Below are 20,678 nucleotides of genomic sequence, written 5' to 3'. Positions count from 1 at the left end.
ATAAAGATTTAGAGAAGCTCTTAAAAAAATAGTTTTTTTTAAACCAAAAGTTTAAAACAATGAGCTTTAAGAAAAGCTTTAGAGAGGATTTAAAAAATACCTCCTTTTCAAAAAAAATTTTCTTTTTGTTTAAAAAATGTCTTCATCTATTAAATATAATCTCAACATTATCTATTTCTATTTTTATATGATTTATTATTAATTATAAATTTTATGATATATAAAAATAATTTTTATATTTCTAAAAAAGTAAACTTTTTTTAATTGTGGATAAAAGAATTTACGATTAATAAAAAATTATTTATTAAATACATTTTATGATAATTTTAACTAAAAATTATTTTGTTAAACAGTTTATTTATAAAAAAATTTATAAAAGTAAATTTACAAAACAAATTTAACTTAAATTTAAAAATTATTATTTTTTATGAAAACTTTATAATAATTTTTAAACTAAAAAAACCAAACCAAACCAATCTGGCTCGTAGGCTACATCTGCGTCCCCGCTGAAAAGAGATTCTTTGACTGTCAGCTCTGTCTCTCAATCATCATGAGGAATATTTTTTTGAAAGTTTCATTGCCTTAACCAAATCTAGTAAAGTGGGTTCAAAATCTAGGGCCAGATGCACTGGAACACATTAGACCCTGAGAAAAATGAAATCTTCAGATTACATTCTATATGCCATTAATACACAGAATGATACACGTTTGTTTCAGGGGTATAGATTAAGGTCTTTACTCTTTATACAGGAAATAAAGTTGGCCAAGGAAGATATCCATAGCCCCAATTCCTGAAACAAACCACGGGCAAGATATCACAATTTCAACCCCGAATGATTTCTCCAGAGGACTATCAGCTATTTATCCCAGCCCATTGTTTCCTCAAATTTGAATTCAATGTCAATTCCAGCTTGTTGCCACCAAGAAGTGTAACCGAATCGATGACTCGAATTTGCTTCCAGGGAGAGGTCAGGAAGGTCAAACCACATACTGTCACTATCCACTGATTGAGAAGACGGGGACCCCTGGGTTTCGCATGACATTGTGGTGGAACTTGGGGACTGAGGAGCGGGCATCTCATCCTGACTTGGCACCGTCTTGACTTCAATCATGGCATTGTGCTGGTCAACCATGGCATAGGCTGCCTTATTAGCAGCTTCTTGAATGTCCCTACGGGCAGAACTGGCAGGGCGAGGAAGTTCATGAGCTGACTCAGGAAAATTCAAGTAAGCCGAGTTACCTTTTATTGCCATCGAGGCCACATCATGGGCTCGAGCTGCCATTTCTGCTGTAGGGAATGTTCCAAGCCAAATTCTTGATTTCTTCCTTGGCTCGCGTATTTCAGACACCCATTTCCCCCAGCTTCGCATCCTCACACCACGATAAGTGGGGTGCCTATAGGCTTTTCCTTTCTTAAAACTCTTCTCACCTCTCTCATTCGCTTCCGTCGATCTTTTTTCTCTAATTGATCTTTTCTTCCTGAAAGATTGCTTTATGTACTTCAAATCCATAAATGCTAAAGAAGAAGCGAATGCAAAGGTGTTGATGGAGCAAGAGTCTGAAGGAGAACAAAGCCTGAACCAGACTAGAACAACTTAATACCTGTCTTGCTATGATTGAGAGCTATTGAATTTTTTGTACTAGTTGAGTAAGGCAATGAACAAAACTGGGAGAGTTTGCGTGCCTTTAATACTCTTCAATGGGCCCTTAGGGTAAAAGATAACAAGATATAAGTTTAAATACACCGCCCAATTTCAATGAAAGGAGCCACAGTACTGCCTACTGAGTACTGAACCTGAGTTTTCCTTCACTGTCTAGGCTACTCGACACCTTGTGGATAATATAGAACCCCTCTGGAAGAAAATTGAGAACTCTGACGTCATTAAAAATAGAGAGAGAGAGAGAAAGAAGGAAGTTGGAGCAATGATAGAAGATTAATTTCTCAAAATTTAGACCCATTATTGACGTCAGATGAGTTGTATGGGTTTCTTTTCGACCTTTTCTCTACTGCTATATGGATGTATACGTGGGAAGTAAACACCACATGGGCCCGTTGAAACCATGCATTTCACATGGCAACTAGAGCTTTCGGGCCCCATCTATTCCTCCCTGTTATCCCCACTTGCAAAAACAAAGCAACACACAACCCATCATTCCTTTAAGTACGTCTTTCCATGGCAAGCTTAATTTTCCATCAATCGTATTCGTCCCGGTTCAACGGAGTAACGAAGAAAAATCTTTTCGCATCTCCGTGCCCCTTGTATTCTAGCGTGGCGCTATTAGCTCCAGCAGACGTGGGTGATTCGTCACTGTTTTGGAATTTTGCAATGTTGAAATCTGGGCGACCTTCGCTTGTTCTGTACATTTCGTTCAAGCAGGACAAGTTCTGGCAATCATATATAACACTGATTCTGCTAACTTTTTGTTAGATAATCACTAAGATTTGCTTGGTAAAAGATGATTTGGTTAAAGATTAAATAAGACTGCAAAAGGTCATTTGAATTTGGGTAGTGGAGTGAAGAGTCTCCTGATAAGGTAAACATCAGCTTGAAATGCATGAGATCAGAATTTGAGATGCATTGAACCATGATGAAGCAATGTCACACTAATTTCAGTTATTTGCCTATATATGTCTGCTTTCTGCAGCACCGTTCTTTTTGGTGTTTAAGGTGGAGTAGTTAAATGAAAAATGCCATGATTAGCAAGGTATTTGGATAGTTTTTTTTTATATATATTCACCACCATTGTGAAATATATATAGATAAATAGATAATAGAGGTAGCAAAAGATTTTTCTACTAGTGCTTTGAAGGAAGGAAACAATAGGTAAACATCAGACTTATATCTTATAGGGAACAACCAAATGTATTTGGTAAAATGATCTACATATATAATATGATAATGAAAACCATCTATGGAAATAATATGTGCTGGATCCCAAACATCAGTATAAAGTAAGTCTAAAGGCTCTGAACTTGTCAAACTTGATTGATTAAATGGAAGTTTGTAACTTTTATTACATGGACAGAAGTTACAGTGGACAATATATTGGGAGAATCAAAAGATAAACCAACTGATCTACGCATATGACTCAGGAATTGGAGGATGGACGACCAAGTCCATTGTGAAGGGAATTTTACAAAGAGCAAGGTCGTTGCAGCACTTGAAGAATGTGGCAAGTGTCTTTAAAGCTCATATATGTCATTCCTACTCGGACTCAGAGCGAAGTTAGAGCATTTTTAAGGGGTTTAAACAAAAAAAAAAAAAGAATTTGACGGTCAACAAGAATTTTATATATCATTTAATTCTCACATACAATACATGTATGTTCACTTATATAAGTTAAAAGAATAAATACCAAAACACAAAGTATCATAATGTAGTCGACTTTCATAAATAAATATCACTTACAATTATCTTTTAAGAGAATTGTGCTTGTCGGTTTTTAGATTCAAATTTATCTATTATTGAATTTGTATTGAAAGTAGTAGCTATTTCTTTCAAAATGTAAATAACTAAAATCAAAAGGTTCCTATACAAAGTATTTATCATCAATTTCAAGAATTCATTGCTGCTTGGCAAACAATATTTAGGCCAATACCACATCAACATCAGGTCAAGCATTACCCATACAAATAATCCTTTTTCTATGCCAAAAGCGAAAGGGGGCATGATGATTTTTCAAATTATAAATATATTTTTAAAAAATCCAAAAAAAGGAAATACTCAATAAAAAATGAAAAAAAAGTTTGATTGAAGTGACGAATAGCTTCAGCTTCTAATTCTTTGGAAAGATTAACAGTAAAAAGAAACCTTCACTTGAAAACAAGAGTCGGGCGGCTTTGTGTGTTATGCAGAAATTGATAGCTTCCTAAGGAAACTTTCCTCTAAATGATTTTATTTGTGATTGATATATTGGATTTTTTCAATTGTTAATTAGCATTTTCTACTTATGATAAACTTAGATTTATATAAATCTAGTGAGTTTAAGTTAGTGGATTTACTCCTTTTTTTTTAAATTTGATAAGCTTAGTATATTAGGTTAGAATTTATATATGTTGGGCTTAGCTAGTAAGAATAAGTTTCATAATATTTTAAAAGCCAAGTTAAAAAAGTTAAAAAAAATAATTATATGTAATAAAATTAAAATGTTTGGGGGGCCATGGCTCTTTTATAACAAAGAGAAGCCTCCTTAGTCAAACATTTCATTAATGGTGTTCTCCGCCTTAGTCAAAACTTTCACTAATGGTGTCTTGTTGCTCAAATCCAACAGCATCATTATTAATCTTGCAAAGTCTAAGCACTAACCTGGTAACTTTTCAAGCTTAAAACACATGACTCTCCAACACTACAACTCAAGTTATGGATTGTTATATAAATCTTAACAATCACATTCACATCTAATGTGAGATGTATATGAAATATGAAGTATCACAATCTCATCTACTCAAATCTTTATTGTATTTATTAAGGTCACATATCAAGGCCTATTCTCACCAGCGCAATGTGAAAGTCTACATAGGACTAGTGCAAATTTTGATACCATTTGTAACGACTTAAGTCCAAACACTGATTCAGTAACTTTTCGAGCCTAAACTACGTGCCTCTCAAAAGCTCAAACTCAAATTACTAACAGTGATTAACTTAAATTGTTATATAAGTTGGAATGAGGTATCATGATCTCCCATTCAAATCCTCGATGTCTTCATTAAGGCTCAGTAGCACAACGTGGAAGCCTACATCAAGTTGATATTATTTTGCAATGACCTAAGTTCAAATACTAGCCCAGCAACTTTTCAAAACAGAAAGTAAGAGAAGAACAACAGAAAAAAAAAAAAAAAACCCACTTGACTGGCGGCTGCTAGAATAGGAGAAAGATCAGCTGCAAAGAGACAGAGCATGCAATAGCTGGATAAAAGAGTTATGAGAAGCACTTGTAACATATTTTTTTTCCTTGAATAAGTGAAGTTGTTGCTATTGGGATTAGGTGTAGAATTGCTTCTGGAATAACCTTCTTTATGAGAGTAGCTGTTGATAGTTGAGCCATGCCTAACTCATCAATAGTGCTCTTCATGTGCTGTAAGTAGCCTGCAATATCCCTCTTCTTGGTTGATGGAGAAGTTTCTTTTTCAATGACGTAACTCTGGTGCGATTCTTGTTGGCGAACATTTTAGTTAAATTTTTCCATGCTTCTTGAGAAGTTGAAGTTCGTGTTGTTGCAATGAGTGGGACAATGGACTCTGAAATAGATGCCGCAAATGGAATGCAAAACAAACTGATCATGCCTATACCAGAAATTGTATTCAAGATTTAAGTTAGGTGTGTTACCAGTTGTGAGCATGGCTTAATTAAAGATAAGGATTCTTTCCAAGGATATAACTAGTAAGATCATGGCCTGTAAGAAGAGTCTTAAATTGGATTTGCCAAGAAAGAAAATTAATAGGGGTTGATTTGAGAGGCAGCTGTGCTGCTGCATTGACAGAAATGTGAGCAGTGGTATTATTGGAAATGTTTTGAGGAAGAGTTGGTTGCAGCAAGCATGAGGAAAAAGGTGAAGGATCGAGATGCTAGTGAAGCAAATTGCTTTAATACCATAAAAGATTTGGTGAATTTGAAATGGTCTTAATTTTTCATTGCCGATTTACATGTATACATATACAAGTCTTATCTTATATAGGTACAATTCAAATATGTGTTACAATGAGTCAATCAAATAACAAAGAATATTGAAGATTGATTTGCAGTTCTGATCGGAATCAGAATGGTATTTGATTCAAAATTCTCTACTCAGCTTGCTGCATAATTTGTAGATGAGTCTGCTGAGCTCGCTGCGTATAGTGCTGATGTGTATTGAGCTACTATTCTTGGAATTGCTGCTGTTACGCTTTGCTTTGAGTAGCTGCTGGCGCTGGTTTTAATTGTTGCTGCTGCTTATCTGTTGGTTTTTTGCTAAATGTCTTCTCATAGGATGCTTTTTTCTGAGCTTTATGACTTTGATCCTTTACAATGATGAGACAAACCTTTTTTCTTTCTTTTCCAAATAAAAAAGGCCTACTGTCAAAGTTTAATGTAATATGCATATATTGCGGCATTGGTAGATGCTTCACATTTCTTGCCACTGGCCACAATATATTAAGTTTTAATTATCTTGAAAGTAATTAAAAAGGAAACCCAAAAAGCAGTTTTGAGACATGAATTGAATCAGATTCATATAGAGACAAGATTGAAGCCCAAATACTTTCTTGGTGACTAGGTGTTGAAAAATCAGAAGAGTATTCAGTGATTATTCTGTATTCTTTTCTCACGAAAATTATTACGTATGTAAATAAATAGAATTATAAATGGATAAAGGAAGGAAAGGAAGAAAAATTTCTTTTGCGAGGGCTAAAATGTTTCTCCACCAGCCAAGCAGCCCTTTGTTTTATTTGTCAATGAGACACTGTAATCATTTGACAAGTTTTTCATACTGTATCAAGGTCTATTTCCAGGCCGAAAGCTTTTTCTGCCCCAACAGTATTCCTTTTGTGGAATATCCAACATACAAAAGTGTTGGCATTCATTTAAAGCGCAATAACCTACCATTGGACCACTCCTGGTCTCAACTTTCGTGGGCCTACAGGTATCGAGCCCGTCGCAACTTTTTCCCCCAGTCCGGACCCTCCCAGGACCAGGGTTACACCACCACGTCTTCAAATGCGCACCTTGTTCACCTGTTCTGTCAATTCCACTTGTTTATCAACAGGTTGAGTTTTGAATTTGGTCCTCCCTGGCGTCATATAGTCACAATCCTAAACAAGCATTTAATTTTTTGAATATATATATATATATATTTTGTACACTTCTCAATTATTTTTTGCTAAATCATTTTACACTTTGAAATATATTTTATAACAATATATAATTCCAAAAACTACTATTGACATTATTGCAATGGAGTTTAGTCAAAGTAATTTGAGGTTGTTTTTTTTTTCAGAGGGAACCTTTTTTATTAAAATTTGAAACTTTAATTAAAAATTTTGGCATTCAAATTTTAAGATGGATATTATGATATTAATAAGATGAAATCTCCGATTATATAATCGAAATTATATTTATAAAAAGAAATATCAAAGTTTGATACAGTTACTTGATTAACTTTTTTAAATCAACTTTGAGTCTAAAAAATGAAACTTAATTGAGTTTATGTAAATTATGTAGGTAGCTATCTAATTACAGTTTTCTTATATGAATTCTAATTCTCTTCGATTTGGCCTTTAATTAGATAGATATCTAATTATGGGTTTAGTAAAATGTCTTACATATTAGCAAAATCAATGATAAAGATTCATTTACAACTCAAATTATCCCAAGAGTTCAAGACTACTCACTCCAAAAAAAAAAAAAAGAGTTCAAGACTAGGATTAGGATCAATCATTTTACATCATGAAACTAATCTAAAAAATTATTTACTCTAGATGATTTAATGAAGTGTCGTTCCTAATTTTTGGCTAGAAATTGTTTAGTTGATAAAGGAAAAAGCAATGCATAGTGGTAAAAAAAATTGCAAAATTTGTTTCCAGGACAAATTAGGTAGGTTAAATGCTCATTTTAAGATTTACTGTTTGTCAGATATTTCGTTTTAGCAACTTATAATTTCATTTAAATTAAAATGTAACGTTTTGTATTTTATTTATTTAGAGAAAATTGATGACAAAAGTTATCAAATAATAATAAGATTGACGTTTTATGTTAAGGTAATCTTAACAAGTATAGATTTGAATTTCTTAATTCTATTAATAGTAATGTAATAACTTTTGTCACCAATTTTCTTTAAACATATAAGATGGGAAAAAAATTACATTTTAATTTGAGCAGTTTTTTTTAATATTTATGATTTTAAACCATTAAGAAGGGGAGATAAACTTTTTCTTTTTCATAAATTTCAATTTTCTTGTCTTAGAGTTTGAATTTAAAATCTTAAAATCTTAAATTCTAATGGTGGGATGTTCTTTAAAGGAATACAATTTCCTTTTTAGTTATGCGTTGTTCTTTTATTAAAAATTTAATATTTTATTTTTTTCACCTAATAATTTATTTATCTATGAGATATATAATTTTTTGACAAGTTGACAAGTTGATCTATGACATTTTATGATGAGGGATGAATAAATTTCGCTTTTTCCTGCTACAAATTCCAAAACCTCAGCTTGGAGGCTTGCACATATACCACGCACTCGTTATCTGTTTCTGCCCTAAGAATTTTCATTTGGTGGAAGTGGTTTGAAATATGTGGAAGATATATAACATGCAAATTAGTGTTGGTAGTCATTTACAGCGCAAGAACATGCCACTGGACCACTCCTCGTTTCGGATTGCACCTGGGCTGGGACTTCGGAAACTTTGTCGGCAAATATTTAACGCTCACCTTGTTCACGTGTTCTTCAATTCTTTTTTTTTTTCTCGATAAATCAGAAGATTTTTTCTTTTTAAAGGCATTAGCTATGCTTGTGTTAAAAAGGCCTAGTGGTTGTCAGATGGCCTCTCGGGAGGCTGTACAAAGCATCCAGATGACGCCAGACAAAAAGAAAAATGGCAAAATATGTACCCTCGCCCACTGCGGGCTAAAAATCAGTAGATTCTATTGATATTAGCAAATAAGATGAGAAAATTTTCTCCCTTCTAGGTGAGGACAGTTTCTCATCTCTTTATTGCCTTCCGCGTGTTCTAGTGCCTCATCACCACCTCTGTTACAAACCATACCCCGCACTACTAGTCCCTTAAAAAATCACTCATTGTCCTTACTTAACTACAGGATTCCCTATAACACCTACACACAAGATACTGATACATAGAGTCAGCCTAAATCTGTCCATGTTGTAGGCATTACACCCATTAATCTAAGTCTTACATGCACCTTAACAACACCGATGTATCCACTGATAGAGATAACCACCCATTAATCTCATGTTTTGTGTTTGTGTTCATATATTTTACTTGGTGGATTCAACTCAACTTAATTACAGCTTGCCTATATGAATTCTAACTCTCTCCAATTGGGCTTTTAATTAGATAGATGTCTTACGTATTTGCAAAATCAATGATAAAGATTAATTTACAACCCAAATTGTACAGATTATATTTTGAATGCCTCTACTAACAAATCCTCGACGGGTTACCACTATCTGAAGAATTCAAGACTTGAACTAGGATCAATCATTTTAAATTATGAAACTAATCTAAAAGATTATTTATTGTACCTGATTTAACAAAGTGTTATTCCTAATTTTTGGCTAGAAAAGCTTTAGTTAGTGTTTGGTATGAGAGAAGTGAGAGTATATTCCTCACAATGTGTCCAATTAAATTACATTACAGTGTTTGTTTTGTAACAGACTACTGTAATGTAATATTGCAATGTAATCACGTTACAGTCAAAGGATGTAATGTGATTGTGGTCCAAAATCAATGCAATCACATTATATTGCACTCTGTAATGTTATTAAAAATATTTTTACCCTTTAATTTTATTACTTTATTAAAAATATTTTATAATACTATAATTAAAATAAAAAATACTAAAATAAAATATATAATATAAGAATTAGAAATTAAAATAAAATAAAATATAAGAAATTAAAATTTATGTATTATAGGTAAAGAAATTAAAATAAAATATATAATATAAAAAATTATATTAAAAAATAAAAATATATAATGATAATAAAAAATAAAAATAAAATATATGACATTAAAAATATATTTACGAGATAATATTAGATAAAAATTAACAATAAAAAATAAAAATATATTAAATTTATATTTTAATAAATAAAAATAATTTTAAAAATTAATATTATATTTTTAATAAAATACTCATAAATTAAACGTTGTAATGTTATCTTTTTTATATTATAATTATTAATTTATTTATATATCAAATACTATAATATTATTTTTTTATAATTATATTACTTACAATCATATTATTTATAATCATATTATCTGTAATTATATTTTATTATAAAATATCAAACGTCATCTTAATTCGTAGTAATTTTCTGCAAAGTGATGCAACCATCGTGTGACTTGGGGCGCTTGGAAAATAAAAACTTGGATAGCGTCCCTCTTCTCTAGCATATACGATTCTCTCTCATTACATATGAGATGAACAGCTTACACGCAAAAAAGGTGAAAGAAAAATTGAAAAAAATTAGAGCAAAAAGTAAAGAGAAAAAAACAAAGATCGACACTAAAACTAGTGAACAGGAAGAATAAAAAGCAAAAGCTGACAATCAAAAAAGGAAAATTAAGTTGCAAAGGCAAATTAGAGGAGTGGCGAAAAAGTTGAAGTTTGAGGTGCAAAAGAGAGAGAACGTTTTCAGCTCTTCATTATCCTAACAGTAGTATTTTTTTTATCTAAATATATAATATTAAAAATATATATAGTAGGTAGATGACGTAATAATATAAAAGGGACATCAAAGAAGGCACAATAGGGATTTTTGTTGTTAAAAAACTCTCCCCAATTATAACACGATACATGAAAATTTTTTACTTTGGAAAACAAGTTACGTCTTCTCTTCTCCAAGTGAAACTCTTCATGATTTCCACCTTCCTTTAACAAATTAAATTTTACACTAAAATCCCAATGGACAAAGTATTGTTTTTTTGCATGTTTTGAATCAATTCCTTCTCATCTTACAGCAAAAACTAAAATCATTCGAGAAATTTCATTCATAAATCCCGTAAGTATCAAGGTGAAAGATAGAACAGGATGAACAATAAAGCAAAGCAGTTTAATCAGAGGGAAGAAAGTACTAAACAAACGTGTAAAGAGGGAATAAATTAAAACGAATCAAGTGTATTCTAACTTATTTCAAAAGGTAAATAAATCTGACGTCGAGGTTTGTTTTAATTGGGCTTGCAATAGTTTGGTTTTACCGGCAATCTTGATAGAATTTTAGCTCATTGGTTTAATATGTTTCTACATAATTTGCGAAAGCAAGTTAATTTGTTTTCTAATTTAATTAGATATTTATTCAGGTTTGGTTCAATGCGTAGCTAATTAATTACCTGACAAAAAGGTGGTCTTTTTCTGTTCTAATTAATTAGCTAATTTGTTATTTTAAGATTAGGCAAAGGCTTTACCTATATTTCACAACATCTTAATTTGAATAGGACGGGGAATAAATTAAGTTCTTGTAAAATCTTGAAATCATGGAAACTCTCATTTGTTTGTATTTGAGGTTTTGTACATGATTTGGTGCATTTTCTTCTCATTTGTTTCTCCCTCTTTTCCTTCTTTCTCTTAAGGGTTGCATATGGTTGGATTTGATTTGATTTTGAAAAAAAGTTAACTTACTGTACAGTATTTTGATTTTATAAAAATCGAACTGAAATTGAAATGAATAGGCATTAAAATAGACTTGGCTCTAATTGAATTCCAACAATTTAGTTTCTTGATGCAAATTTTATTTACAATTCACGGTATGCATCATCAGCTGAGGAAGGACTTCCCTTCGATTACAAAAGCAGCAGCGTCTCAACCCCAAAGGTAGCCCGGCGAAAACATGAACACATCCTCGGAGGTAAGCACAACCTAAGAGGTCAGTCACTGAAAAAAGAAAAGCAGAGCAGAGCACAAGCAAGCAACTGCTGTGAGCATGAACAAAATAGAAGCAAGAAAAGGACCCCTGTACAATATCAACAACGTTAAGTATCAGAGACAGAAAGCATCCCAACAGGTGCAGTCATAATATCCATCGATGATAACCACATAGTAATTCAAACCCAGCAACCAGCAATATCCCAAAAATTTCAGACAAAGAGCCTGCAACAAGTCTCCAAACTATGGATCCACAGCACCTGCAGAACACGGAAGGTCTGATCACCCACAGCGCATTACCAGTCACAGAATACAACCTCGAAAACAAGTTTCTTGATTTTTTTAAAATTTAAAGATCTTTTTGAATATTATTTTTAATTTATTTACTTACACTTTAAAAAATTAAATTTATATTTTGAAATATATAAAAAGTAATATAGAAATTAATAAAAGTTGAAATTTGATTCCGTTTGGTTCTGATAATTATGATTTTTATTTTATAAATCGAAAAGCGAATCAAATCAAATTGGAATTTCAATCTCCACTCTAGAAACAAATAAAATATAAGAAATTGGTCATGCCATCTCCAACCATGCATATATGTGATGTTTTACGGTGAGGACTGAAGCGCCGAAAGGATGACTTCCATGTTCTGTTCATATATGGGAACGAGGAAGTATTTCCCATCATGACTCTGTGCAACTCAACAATTTGTTTCATTAAAAATGAAAAAAAAGAAAAAGAAACAGTTTGATTTTGCATTAACGATAAGCAAGGACTGGTAACAGAAGGTTTTGAGAGCTGTGCCGCTGCTCGGGCTTGAGTTGCCATGGTTACAACGTGTCAAGATAGGAGAAGCTGCCAGGGGCAGAACTAAGGGGGTGATGTGTGGTGACCACCATCACTTCTTAATTTTTAATTTCTTTTATTATTATAGGTATAAAACTTTATATATATATATATATATATTTATAGATATAAAATAGAGTTTTTCACAATTCGATGATGCTTGCATATGCAATTTGCAATTCACTCTTGGCAATGTTTCTCAAGGGACAAGATCAGTGGACTCATATTTCTTTGAACTGAAAAGTATATGGCAAGAGCTCAAATATTATCGACCCCTGTCTAATTGTGATTATGGCAAATGTAGCCAAGGGTGCTTTCAGAAATACTTAGATCAACAATAGAGAGATATGGTGTTTAGGTTTCTTAATGGCCTGAATGGATCCTTTTTAGCTTTGCTATCTCAGATCATTATGATGGAGCCATTTCCCTTGATTGATAAGGCATACAACATAGTCCTACAAAAGGAGACTCAGAGAAAGTTACTGATTCTATCACAACCTACATTAGAGTCCTCAGCCATGATGGTTATTGCTGGAAACAAGAAGAAGAGAAAATCAGAGGTGTTGTGTAGCCATTGTGGGAAGAAAAGACATTTGAAGGAGAAATGTTACAGGCTAATTGGCTTTCTAGATGATTTCAAATTCACTAAAGGAAAGCAGAATGGTAGGAGGAGCACTTCAGGAATGCTTAAAAATTCTTCAATGAATAGTGTTTCTATTGTTGAATCTACCCAGATCGAATAGGATGAGGATTCAGGAAACAACTCTTTTTCTCAAATATCATTTACTAAAGCACAAATTCAGAAACTACTAACTCTCATCAATGAGAATGAGTCAGATGTTGATGGTGGCATTACTTCAAAAACACAGCAAACCAAACCTTCCTTAGTGTGACCTCTGCCTTAGCTGGTATAATCTTTGATCATTTTTGCTTATGCACATCATATACTCATACTCATATGACCATGCCATATCATGCATATAATACCATGATAAAACATGATTCTTGGATAATGGACACTGGTGCATCCGATCATGTAGCATGCTCACTTGACAGATTCACATTCATTAAGCTTGTGACAATTTGTTATGTCCACCTTCCAAACAATGCTAGAGCAGCAGTAACACATATTGGCATAGTCAAATTAACTTCTACATTGACCTTGTATAGTGTCCTATATGTGCATTCATTCAAATTTAATCTTGTATCTGTAAATCAGTTCACAAAATCAAAGGACCATTTCCTATTCTTTATTGATTCTTGTTGTGTAATTCAGGACCTAAGATCATCGATTGTGATTGGGGTTGCTAAGGTCTTATCAGGGTTATACTTCATGCAAGATAATCAAGATGCACAATCTTTTGACAAATATAGTCTTGATAAACTTGTGAAAATTCCATCTGGTGTCTTCGTGAATTCTTGTTCTAAGGTTTCCAAACATTTCAATCTTTGGCATTGTAGACTTTGGCCATGTTCCAGTTGATAAAATAAAGTTGTTACATAAACTTTTTCCTGAGATTACTTATAATGATGAGTTTTATTGTGATGTTTGCCCTTTAGCCAAACAAAAGAAATTGCCTTTTCCAAAACATATTCAGAATACTACTGTTATTTTTGAACTATTACATGCTGATATTTAGAGGCCTTTAACTCTTTGTACAATCACTGGAAATCGCTCCATCCTTACACTTGTTGATGATTTCAGTTGGTTCACATGGATTTTCCTTATGCAAGCCAAATCAGATGTTTTAACCATCGTATCTACATTTGTTAATCTAGTAAAAAACCAATTTAACTGTACCATCAAACAAATTCGAACTAACAATGATCCAAATTTTAATTTGAAAGAGTTTTATGCTTCAAACAGAGTTGTGCATCAATTATTTTGTGTTAAAACACCACAGCAAAATGGTGTTGTTGAAAGAAAACACCAAAAGTTTGCCATTGATAATAAGATCTTTATCATTCCAATCCAGTCTACCAAAAAAATTATGGGGAGATATTAGGGATGTCAACGGGTACCCCATTATAGGGTACCCGTGGGTATCCGACCTGATTACACAAGATTAGAGTATTTCACAAACGGGTTCGGAATGGGTTCTGGTATCATCCTTTGGGTACCTGTTACCCGAACCCGATTACTGTTTATAAATATTTTATTATTATTTTAATAATTAAATTAAAAATTTACAATTTTTACCAACTTTACAAGTAATTTTTTTTTGTTAAAAACTAACAAATATATGAAAAGTATGGTTACTCTAATTATTAATATGATGACATTAATATATTTAAATTAAAAAATTATTAGATTGTTAATTATGTTTAAATAATTTGAATATTATATCACATTATAAAGGTATATAATTACTATTATATATATATTTAATATAAATATATTTACTTTCTATTTTGTGTTAACATTATAAAAATTATGACTTATAAAATTATTAATTATAATATCTATACCATTATTTATATAATCTTATAATATATATATATATATATATATATATATATATATATATATACACTTAAAGAAAGCTTTTGAAATTAGAATAGTTTTGGACCTTAAATGTTTTTTTTTTAATTTCATGAAATTAAGAACAAATCTTTATAATTAATTAAATTAATTCATAAAACTATTATTATTAATTAACTTGTAATGTCTTTTAATATATATAGTTTATATATTGTGTTAATTTATAAAAAATATAATTACTATTTTATATACTAAAATATTTTTTATGTATGTGTGTATATATATATATATATATATATATGTACTTTAAATATAAATATATTTACTTTTATTTTGTATTAACATTGTAAAAATTATAACTCATAAAATTATTAATTACAGTATATATATTTTTATTTATATAAACTTATAACATATAAATCTAAAGGGAAGTAATGAGATTAGAAAAGTTAATTGGCTAATTGGGTACTCATGAAGACGATTTTAATAATTTTTTTATTTAATCGGGTATTTAAACGGATTAAGGTAATTATAGGGTAGTGAGATGTATTAGGGTTAGGATAGTAATTTTTAAATTATTCGGGTAGTTAATAGAATTAAGGTATTTAATTTTTAATAGGGTTAGGGTTTGGATACTTCAAAATTAACGGATATCCTACTTGTTGACATCCCTAGGAGATGCTATACTTACTGTTTCTCACATCATTAATAGATTTTAATAACTGGTTTTTGTATTTTCATTGACAGTTCGTTAGTGAGTTGGAAATCTAGGAAACAAACAGTGGTAGTACGCAGCTCAACAAAGGCAGAATATCAGTCTATGGCATCACCAAGCTGTGAAATCACTTGGTTGAAGTATCTGCTAGCAGATTTTGATATTGTTCATGACAGCGCAGTGAAACTACATTGTGATAACAAATCTGCTCTTTACATATGCAAGAATCCAATTTTGCAAGAGAGAACCAAACACATTAAGGTTGACTGCCACTACATTCGAGATAAAGTGATGGCAAGATAGATTGGTGTCTCTACACATTAAGATTGACTGCTCTTTACATATACATTCTAATGTCTTAAGAGTCTTTATCAATTAGACGAGAGATTTAAATAAAATCACTTTAAAAAAATAAAAAAAATATAAACCAGTACTAACATACTCATCACTACTCAAATCTCGATAATTGCTAGGCAGGTTAACAACTTTTGACTGAAAACACGTTTATATTTCAACAATCAAATAAACGGAAGATAGCGACAAAATTAAAGAAAGAAAACAAAGAGCGGGCATACCCTTACTCCAGCCTATTTATTTTGCAGTGTCGCCTGCAAAAGGAGCTTCGCATTGAAATAAAGGGAATACGAATTTATGATTGTTTCGCCATCGTAATTGCATTAGGCATGGCATGGCTTTAGCCATTTCCTCACTATAATGGAGGCAGCCAAAACTCGCGAATTTACCATAATCGACTAAACAAAGAACAATAGCATCTAAATTTGGGTGAAAAGTAAGCGGTGTAGGGTATTTAAAGGATCTATTGATGTCTTGGCTGCGGCAGCTGAACTTTAAAGACCACCGGTTATAATCTCTAGAGTCAACGAATTGGTGATTAAGCTCCCAAATCTTCAAACTTGAGCCATCACTGATTGCAAATTTAATGTGGTCGTTGCTCAACCCAATACATGCTGCCTCATTAATCTTAGCCGTCCCTGGAATCTCAATTTCTTGAACCACCCAAGGCTCTCTAGCTTCCTTGTTGACAACAAATCTTAAAATATGCCCTGACATAGACAATCTATAAATCACACCTTGGAGGTAAACAGATTGTTTCACCCATTTAGCTCGGCTGACATTGTCGTCTCTTAGCTGAATCCTCGAACTACTCCACTTACCAGTCTCAGACGAATATACATCCAAATTTTTAGCACGAAATCGTACGATTTTGAAGTGGGATGATTCAGCCGGATGATAAGCCAAAGCAGCGTAATTGTATAAAGCAGAGTTCGGTTTAGGCTTACAAATTACAAAATATTGTCTGGTTAAGGGGTTAATCACATAATAACTGTACATCCTTAGGCGTCCTCTATATTTTCCAACCTCCGATTCCTTGACAATGGATCCAACTTCCGATTTGTGACAATGGCACAGCAAAAGCAAGCCATTGCAACTTTCTTGCAAATCACTGCTCAATTTGAAAGGCAAACTCTCTTCAAAAGCGAAAGAAGCATGGAAACGGAGTTTCCCTGATAAAGGATCCCCTGACCAAGGTTGGTAAGACAAGTGTTTGACTTCTGCAAGTGGTCTATTCATATTTGCATTCTTATATAGGAATCCAGAGCATATGGGAGAGCAAGCGGCAGTGATCAAACGGCGCCATTCTTTGGAAACGCACTTAAATTTTCCGCGATCTTTTATGTCTAATCTACGGAAGACGTCTTCTTTCAGGTCATCGGCTAATTCATCAAAGCTCGTCTTGTTTACGCCCTTAGTCTTCTTCAGCTGTTTACTTCTCTGTTTGCCCATCTTTTTATTCTTCCAGGAACCTGTTAATGGAAAAGATATTTTAACAGAAAAATTAACTAAGTTGATTGTCTCACCGAAAGAAATCGTTCACACGAAGGACAAAATTTAACTAGCTAGACAGGCTACTGACAAGAAAAAGAAAATTACCTATGCTTCTGTCACCGATGAGAAAATAGTACTCCCTAGGTTGAGTTAGGGTCAAGTCCTATACACAGCAGGAACTATTAAGATTCTAAATATAAATGATGTACAATATTTTAATTCTTTTCAAAATTAAACTTTGTTCTACTCTTTATCATGCAAGTGATGTTTTAATGTATATGTTTCCTATATAATATGCATTAGTATTAATTTATTTAAAAAGATAAAAGCAGAAAAATAATTTGTGGCTTTTATTACGAATTAATAGAAAAAAGAATACATAGTGATTTCAACCTCCAACATGGGTATAGCAAATGCCAATTGAACTAGGATTTTTATCCAACCCAATTACATCTTCACTACTTAAACAAAGCCCAAATGGCTCACTACAGCAACAGATGAACATGCCCCAGAGCTCATACGCAAAGCTCTGTAAGACCCTTTGTATACGAAGCCAATCCAGATCAATCACCAACCTCAACTTAAAGAATTGAGATTTCGCTTTTCCTAATCCAACAGTAGAAGCAGTCTGTCAAAACCAGACTACGTTTTTTAATAGCTTTCCCACATTGAACATGCCCTGCAACATTGGATTTAAACCTATTAATAATGCCACAGTTTGCTCCAAGGCTGACAGGAAAATTGAGGTGTAATTTGACCTCTGTGAGGGTTAACACCATTTGGGTAGCTGTCCATGTCCCGATGAATTATTTAACATTTGATTCTTTGGCTACGGAATAATCATTAAGTAGGATTCGTGTTGTGGCCTAGCATGTTTGCAAATATCATTGCTAAAAGCTCGTTTTTTTTTTTTTTTTTCTCTTCCTTTTCGGTTTCTCATGAGCATAATGTTGTTAATATAGAATTGTGCCTTCAAGTTTTCTGGTTGTTGCCTTGTACTAATTTATATACATAACAAATAACAACTTGGTGATTGACAACTCGGAAGCTTAGCCTTGGAGCAATTCATTCTGCCTTGCATAATAAGATTTGCACTTTTTTTATGGCCTATTCTCATGTTTAAGCAATTAGCTGGGTTGCCAAATAAGCCAGAGTAGTAAAGTTTCTGCACTATTCTGTTAAGTTATATATTTACCGATGACAAAATTAATCATTTTTCCATCACTTCCATAGTTACTTCAGGCACATGTTTAATTCGTACTTCTGCATATAAAGAAAGATACTTGTATGACAAGGTTTCTTTCTAACAAGAGGTAATTAACTGGGAAAGAACCTCATCAATCAATTAGCCACCATATTCTGTGCAGTTACATATATATGGATTGATACTTTGAAATAAAGAAATAAAAACAAACCCAATTTCATAAAAAGAAAAGGTAAATGCAAGCAGGTACTTCCAACCTCAAAATGCTATTCTTTATTCTCAACGTGTCTTTGCTTTTCAACAATGCATTCACTTGTTTAATATAATCAATTTTTACGAACTGTCACGTTCCTGCAAAGTCTTTCACGGTGAACCCAACCTTGTCAAACCTCCCCTTTTCACTGCTTTGTCTAAATTTCAAATAATCTGCACAAACAAATGGCTTATAGATCCTCAAGTTGTCTTCTCCCACAACTTCATTAGGGGCAAATATCACTTTTTCATCTTCAAAGCACCAAAAGAAGGCCAAAGAAAACCGATTCACTATTCTCTTTAAAACAACTCTGTGTTCTGATGAACTTAACTTCCCATTGCTCCATGCGTGCATCAGGTCACCAATATTCACAACAAGTGTGTCTTCACAAGGGTTTATGTCCATCCACTTTCCTTCCTTTGATCTCACTTGGAGTCCCCCAATTTCATCTTGATAAACAATTGTTACACAGCTCATGTCTGTGTGCATGCCTAGCCCATCTACTTCTTCTTCTTTCATGCTCTTCGGGGGAGTGTAGTTGTTTATTCTCAAATAACCATGACAGTTGCCGAATTCAGACTCAAAAGATTTCTTTTCCAATTCTTCTCCCAAGCTTTTCAGTATAGCTTCTACTATCTCCTTTGATAGCTTGGTCATCAAGCTCCCGTATTCTTTCAATACCTCACTAGCAACAGAACAAGCCAAAAAAAGAAAAAACATATTAAGTTGTAGAACTGGATCACTTATATAATCACATTAAAACAAAATAACTAGTGAATATCATTCTGTCACTTATAAGTTACATCTCTTGCCTCAATGATAAACGAGAAGCACATTTGTATCAGTCCTAGTATGTAATCTAAAAACTTTCTGTTTCTACAAAAAGCCATATATGCATGGTACACATAAATTCATGTTGTTACCACCTAGTGATTAAAAGAAATACTATTGCAATAGAGTTGATGTTGTTTTTACCTGAACTCTGAATTTGGCTGTTCGAAGAGAACATCCACCGAACTTTGTGCAGAAGCAAAGAAGTCCGGTCCGGACACTCGAAGACTCTCAAAGAAAGGGGAAGCAATGAAATGAGGGGTGTAGGTTTTTAAGGATGAAGTTGGACCGAGCTTGAGTTTGGACTCATCAGGGAGACTAAAGAGATGGTTTGAGAGGGAGTACAGCTTCCTGTAAAGATCTTTGGAGACTCCATGATTGGTTATGCGGAAGAAGCCCCATTCTCTGCAGGCTAGAGAGAGGGAGGAGAGGGAGGATGGACTCAAGGGCTGGGAGAGGTCAAATACAGGAAGTTCTACAGAAGTCTTGGTTTCAGGCATTATTTTATCTGTACATATGGAAAATGAAATAGTTTGTTCAGTTGGCTTGATGTCTTGCTCTTATATATAGCTAGTTGCCTAGAGATATGCAGGCTGGAGAGAAAGAAATTGACATTCAAATGCACATGACAGATGTACGAATTTATAATATTCAATTAGATTCTAGGTCCTACTTGACACCATAATTGTTTGATATATAGGAATAACCTAACCTTGGTCTATCCAATGTTAATCAACCCTTGATTAAAAGCTAAAGGTCGAAAGTTCAAATCTTCTCACTCCCTTGGCTTTGCTAATATCATTTGTACCTAAAACTTATAGTCCTGTGTATTTAGCAGATTTATCTAGGCCAAGTCCCTAATCCAAAAGGAAATCAAAAGTCTTTCTATTCTATTTTTTTCCATCAGGGCTTTTCT

General features: G+C 32.9%; 1 protein-coding gene and 1 pseudogene across 1 annotated transcript; both read right to left on the bottom strand.

The window, feature by feature from the left end:
- Positions 1-662: 662 nt before the first annotated feature.
- On the bottom strand, positions 663-1,718 carry LOC18605327 (ethylene-responsive transcription factor ERF039 pseudogene; annotated as a pseudogene).
- Positions 1,719-18,775: 17,057 nt separating this feature from the next.
- LOC18605325 (2-oxoglutarate (2OG) and Fe(II)-dependent oxygenase superfamily protein) lies at positions 18,776-20,274 on the bottom strand. Its single transcript, XM_018117267.2, has 2 exons — positions 19,907-20,274; positions 18,776-19,616 (listed from the first exon to the last, which is right to left on the bottom strand). Exons 1-2 carry the CDS (start codon positions 20,260-20,262, stop codon positions 19,022-19,024), a joined length of 951 nt encoding a protein of 316 aa, XP_017972756.2. The 5' UTR covers positions 20,263-20,274; the 3' UTR covers positions 18,776-19,021.
- Positions 20,275-20,678: the final 404 nt, after the last annotated feature.

Source organism: Theobroma cacao, chromosome 3, assembly GCF_053813885.1.
Source record: "Theobroma cacao isolate CCN51 chromosome 3, ASM5381388v1, whole genome shotgun sequence".
NCBI classification, from domain to species: Eukaryota; Viridiplantae; Streptophyta; class Magnoliopsida; order Malvales; family Malvaceae; genus Theobroma; species Theobroma cacao.
The sequence above is the reverse complement of the archived record's forward strand: the minus strand, read 5'-3'. Positions and strand labels throughout refer to the sequence as shown.

Bases quoted from the DNA above. Each gene is read 5' to 3' on its own strand.
- LOC18605325 (XM_018117267.2), bottom strand. From the start codon at position 20,262: ATGCCTGAAACCAAGACTTCTGTAGAACTTCCTGTATTTGACCTCTCC. The intron at 19,617-19,906 runs GTAAAAACAACA...TTCTGTTGCTAG, and splicing joins CAGCCAAATTCAGAGTTCAG to TGAGGTATTGAAAGAATACG.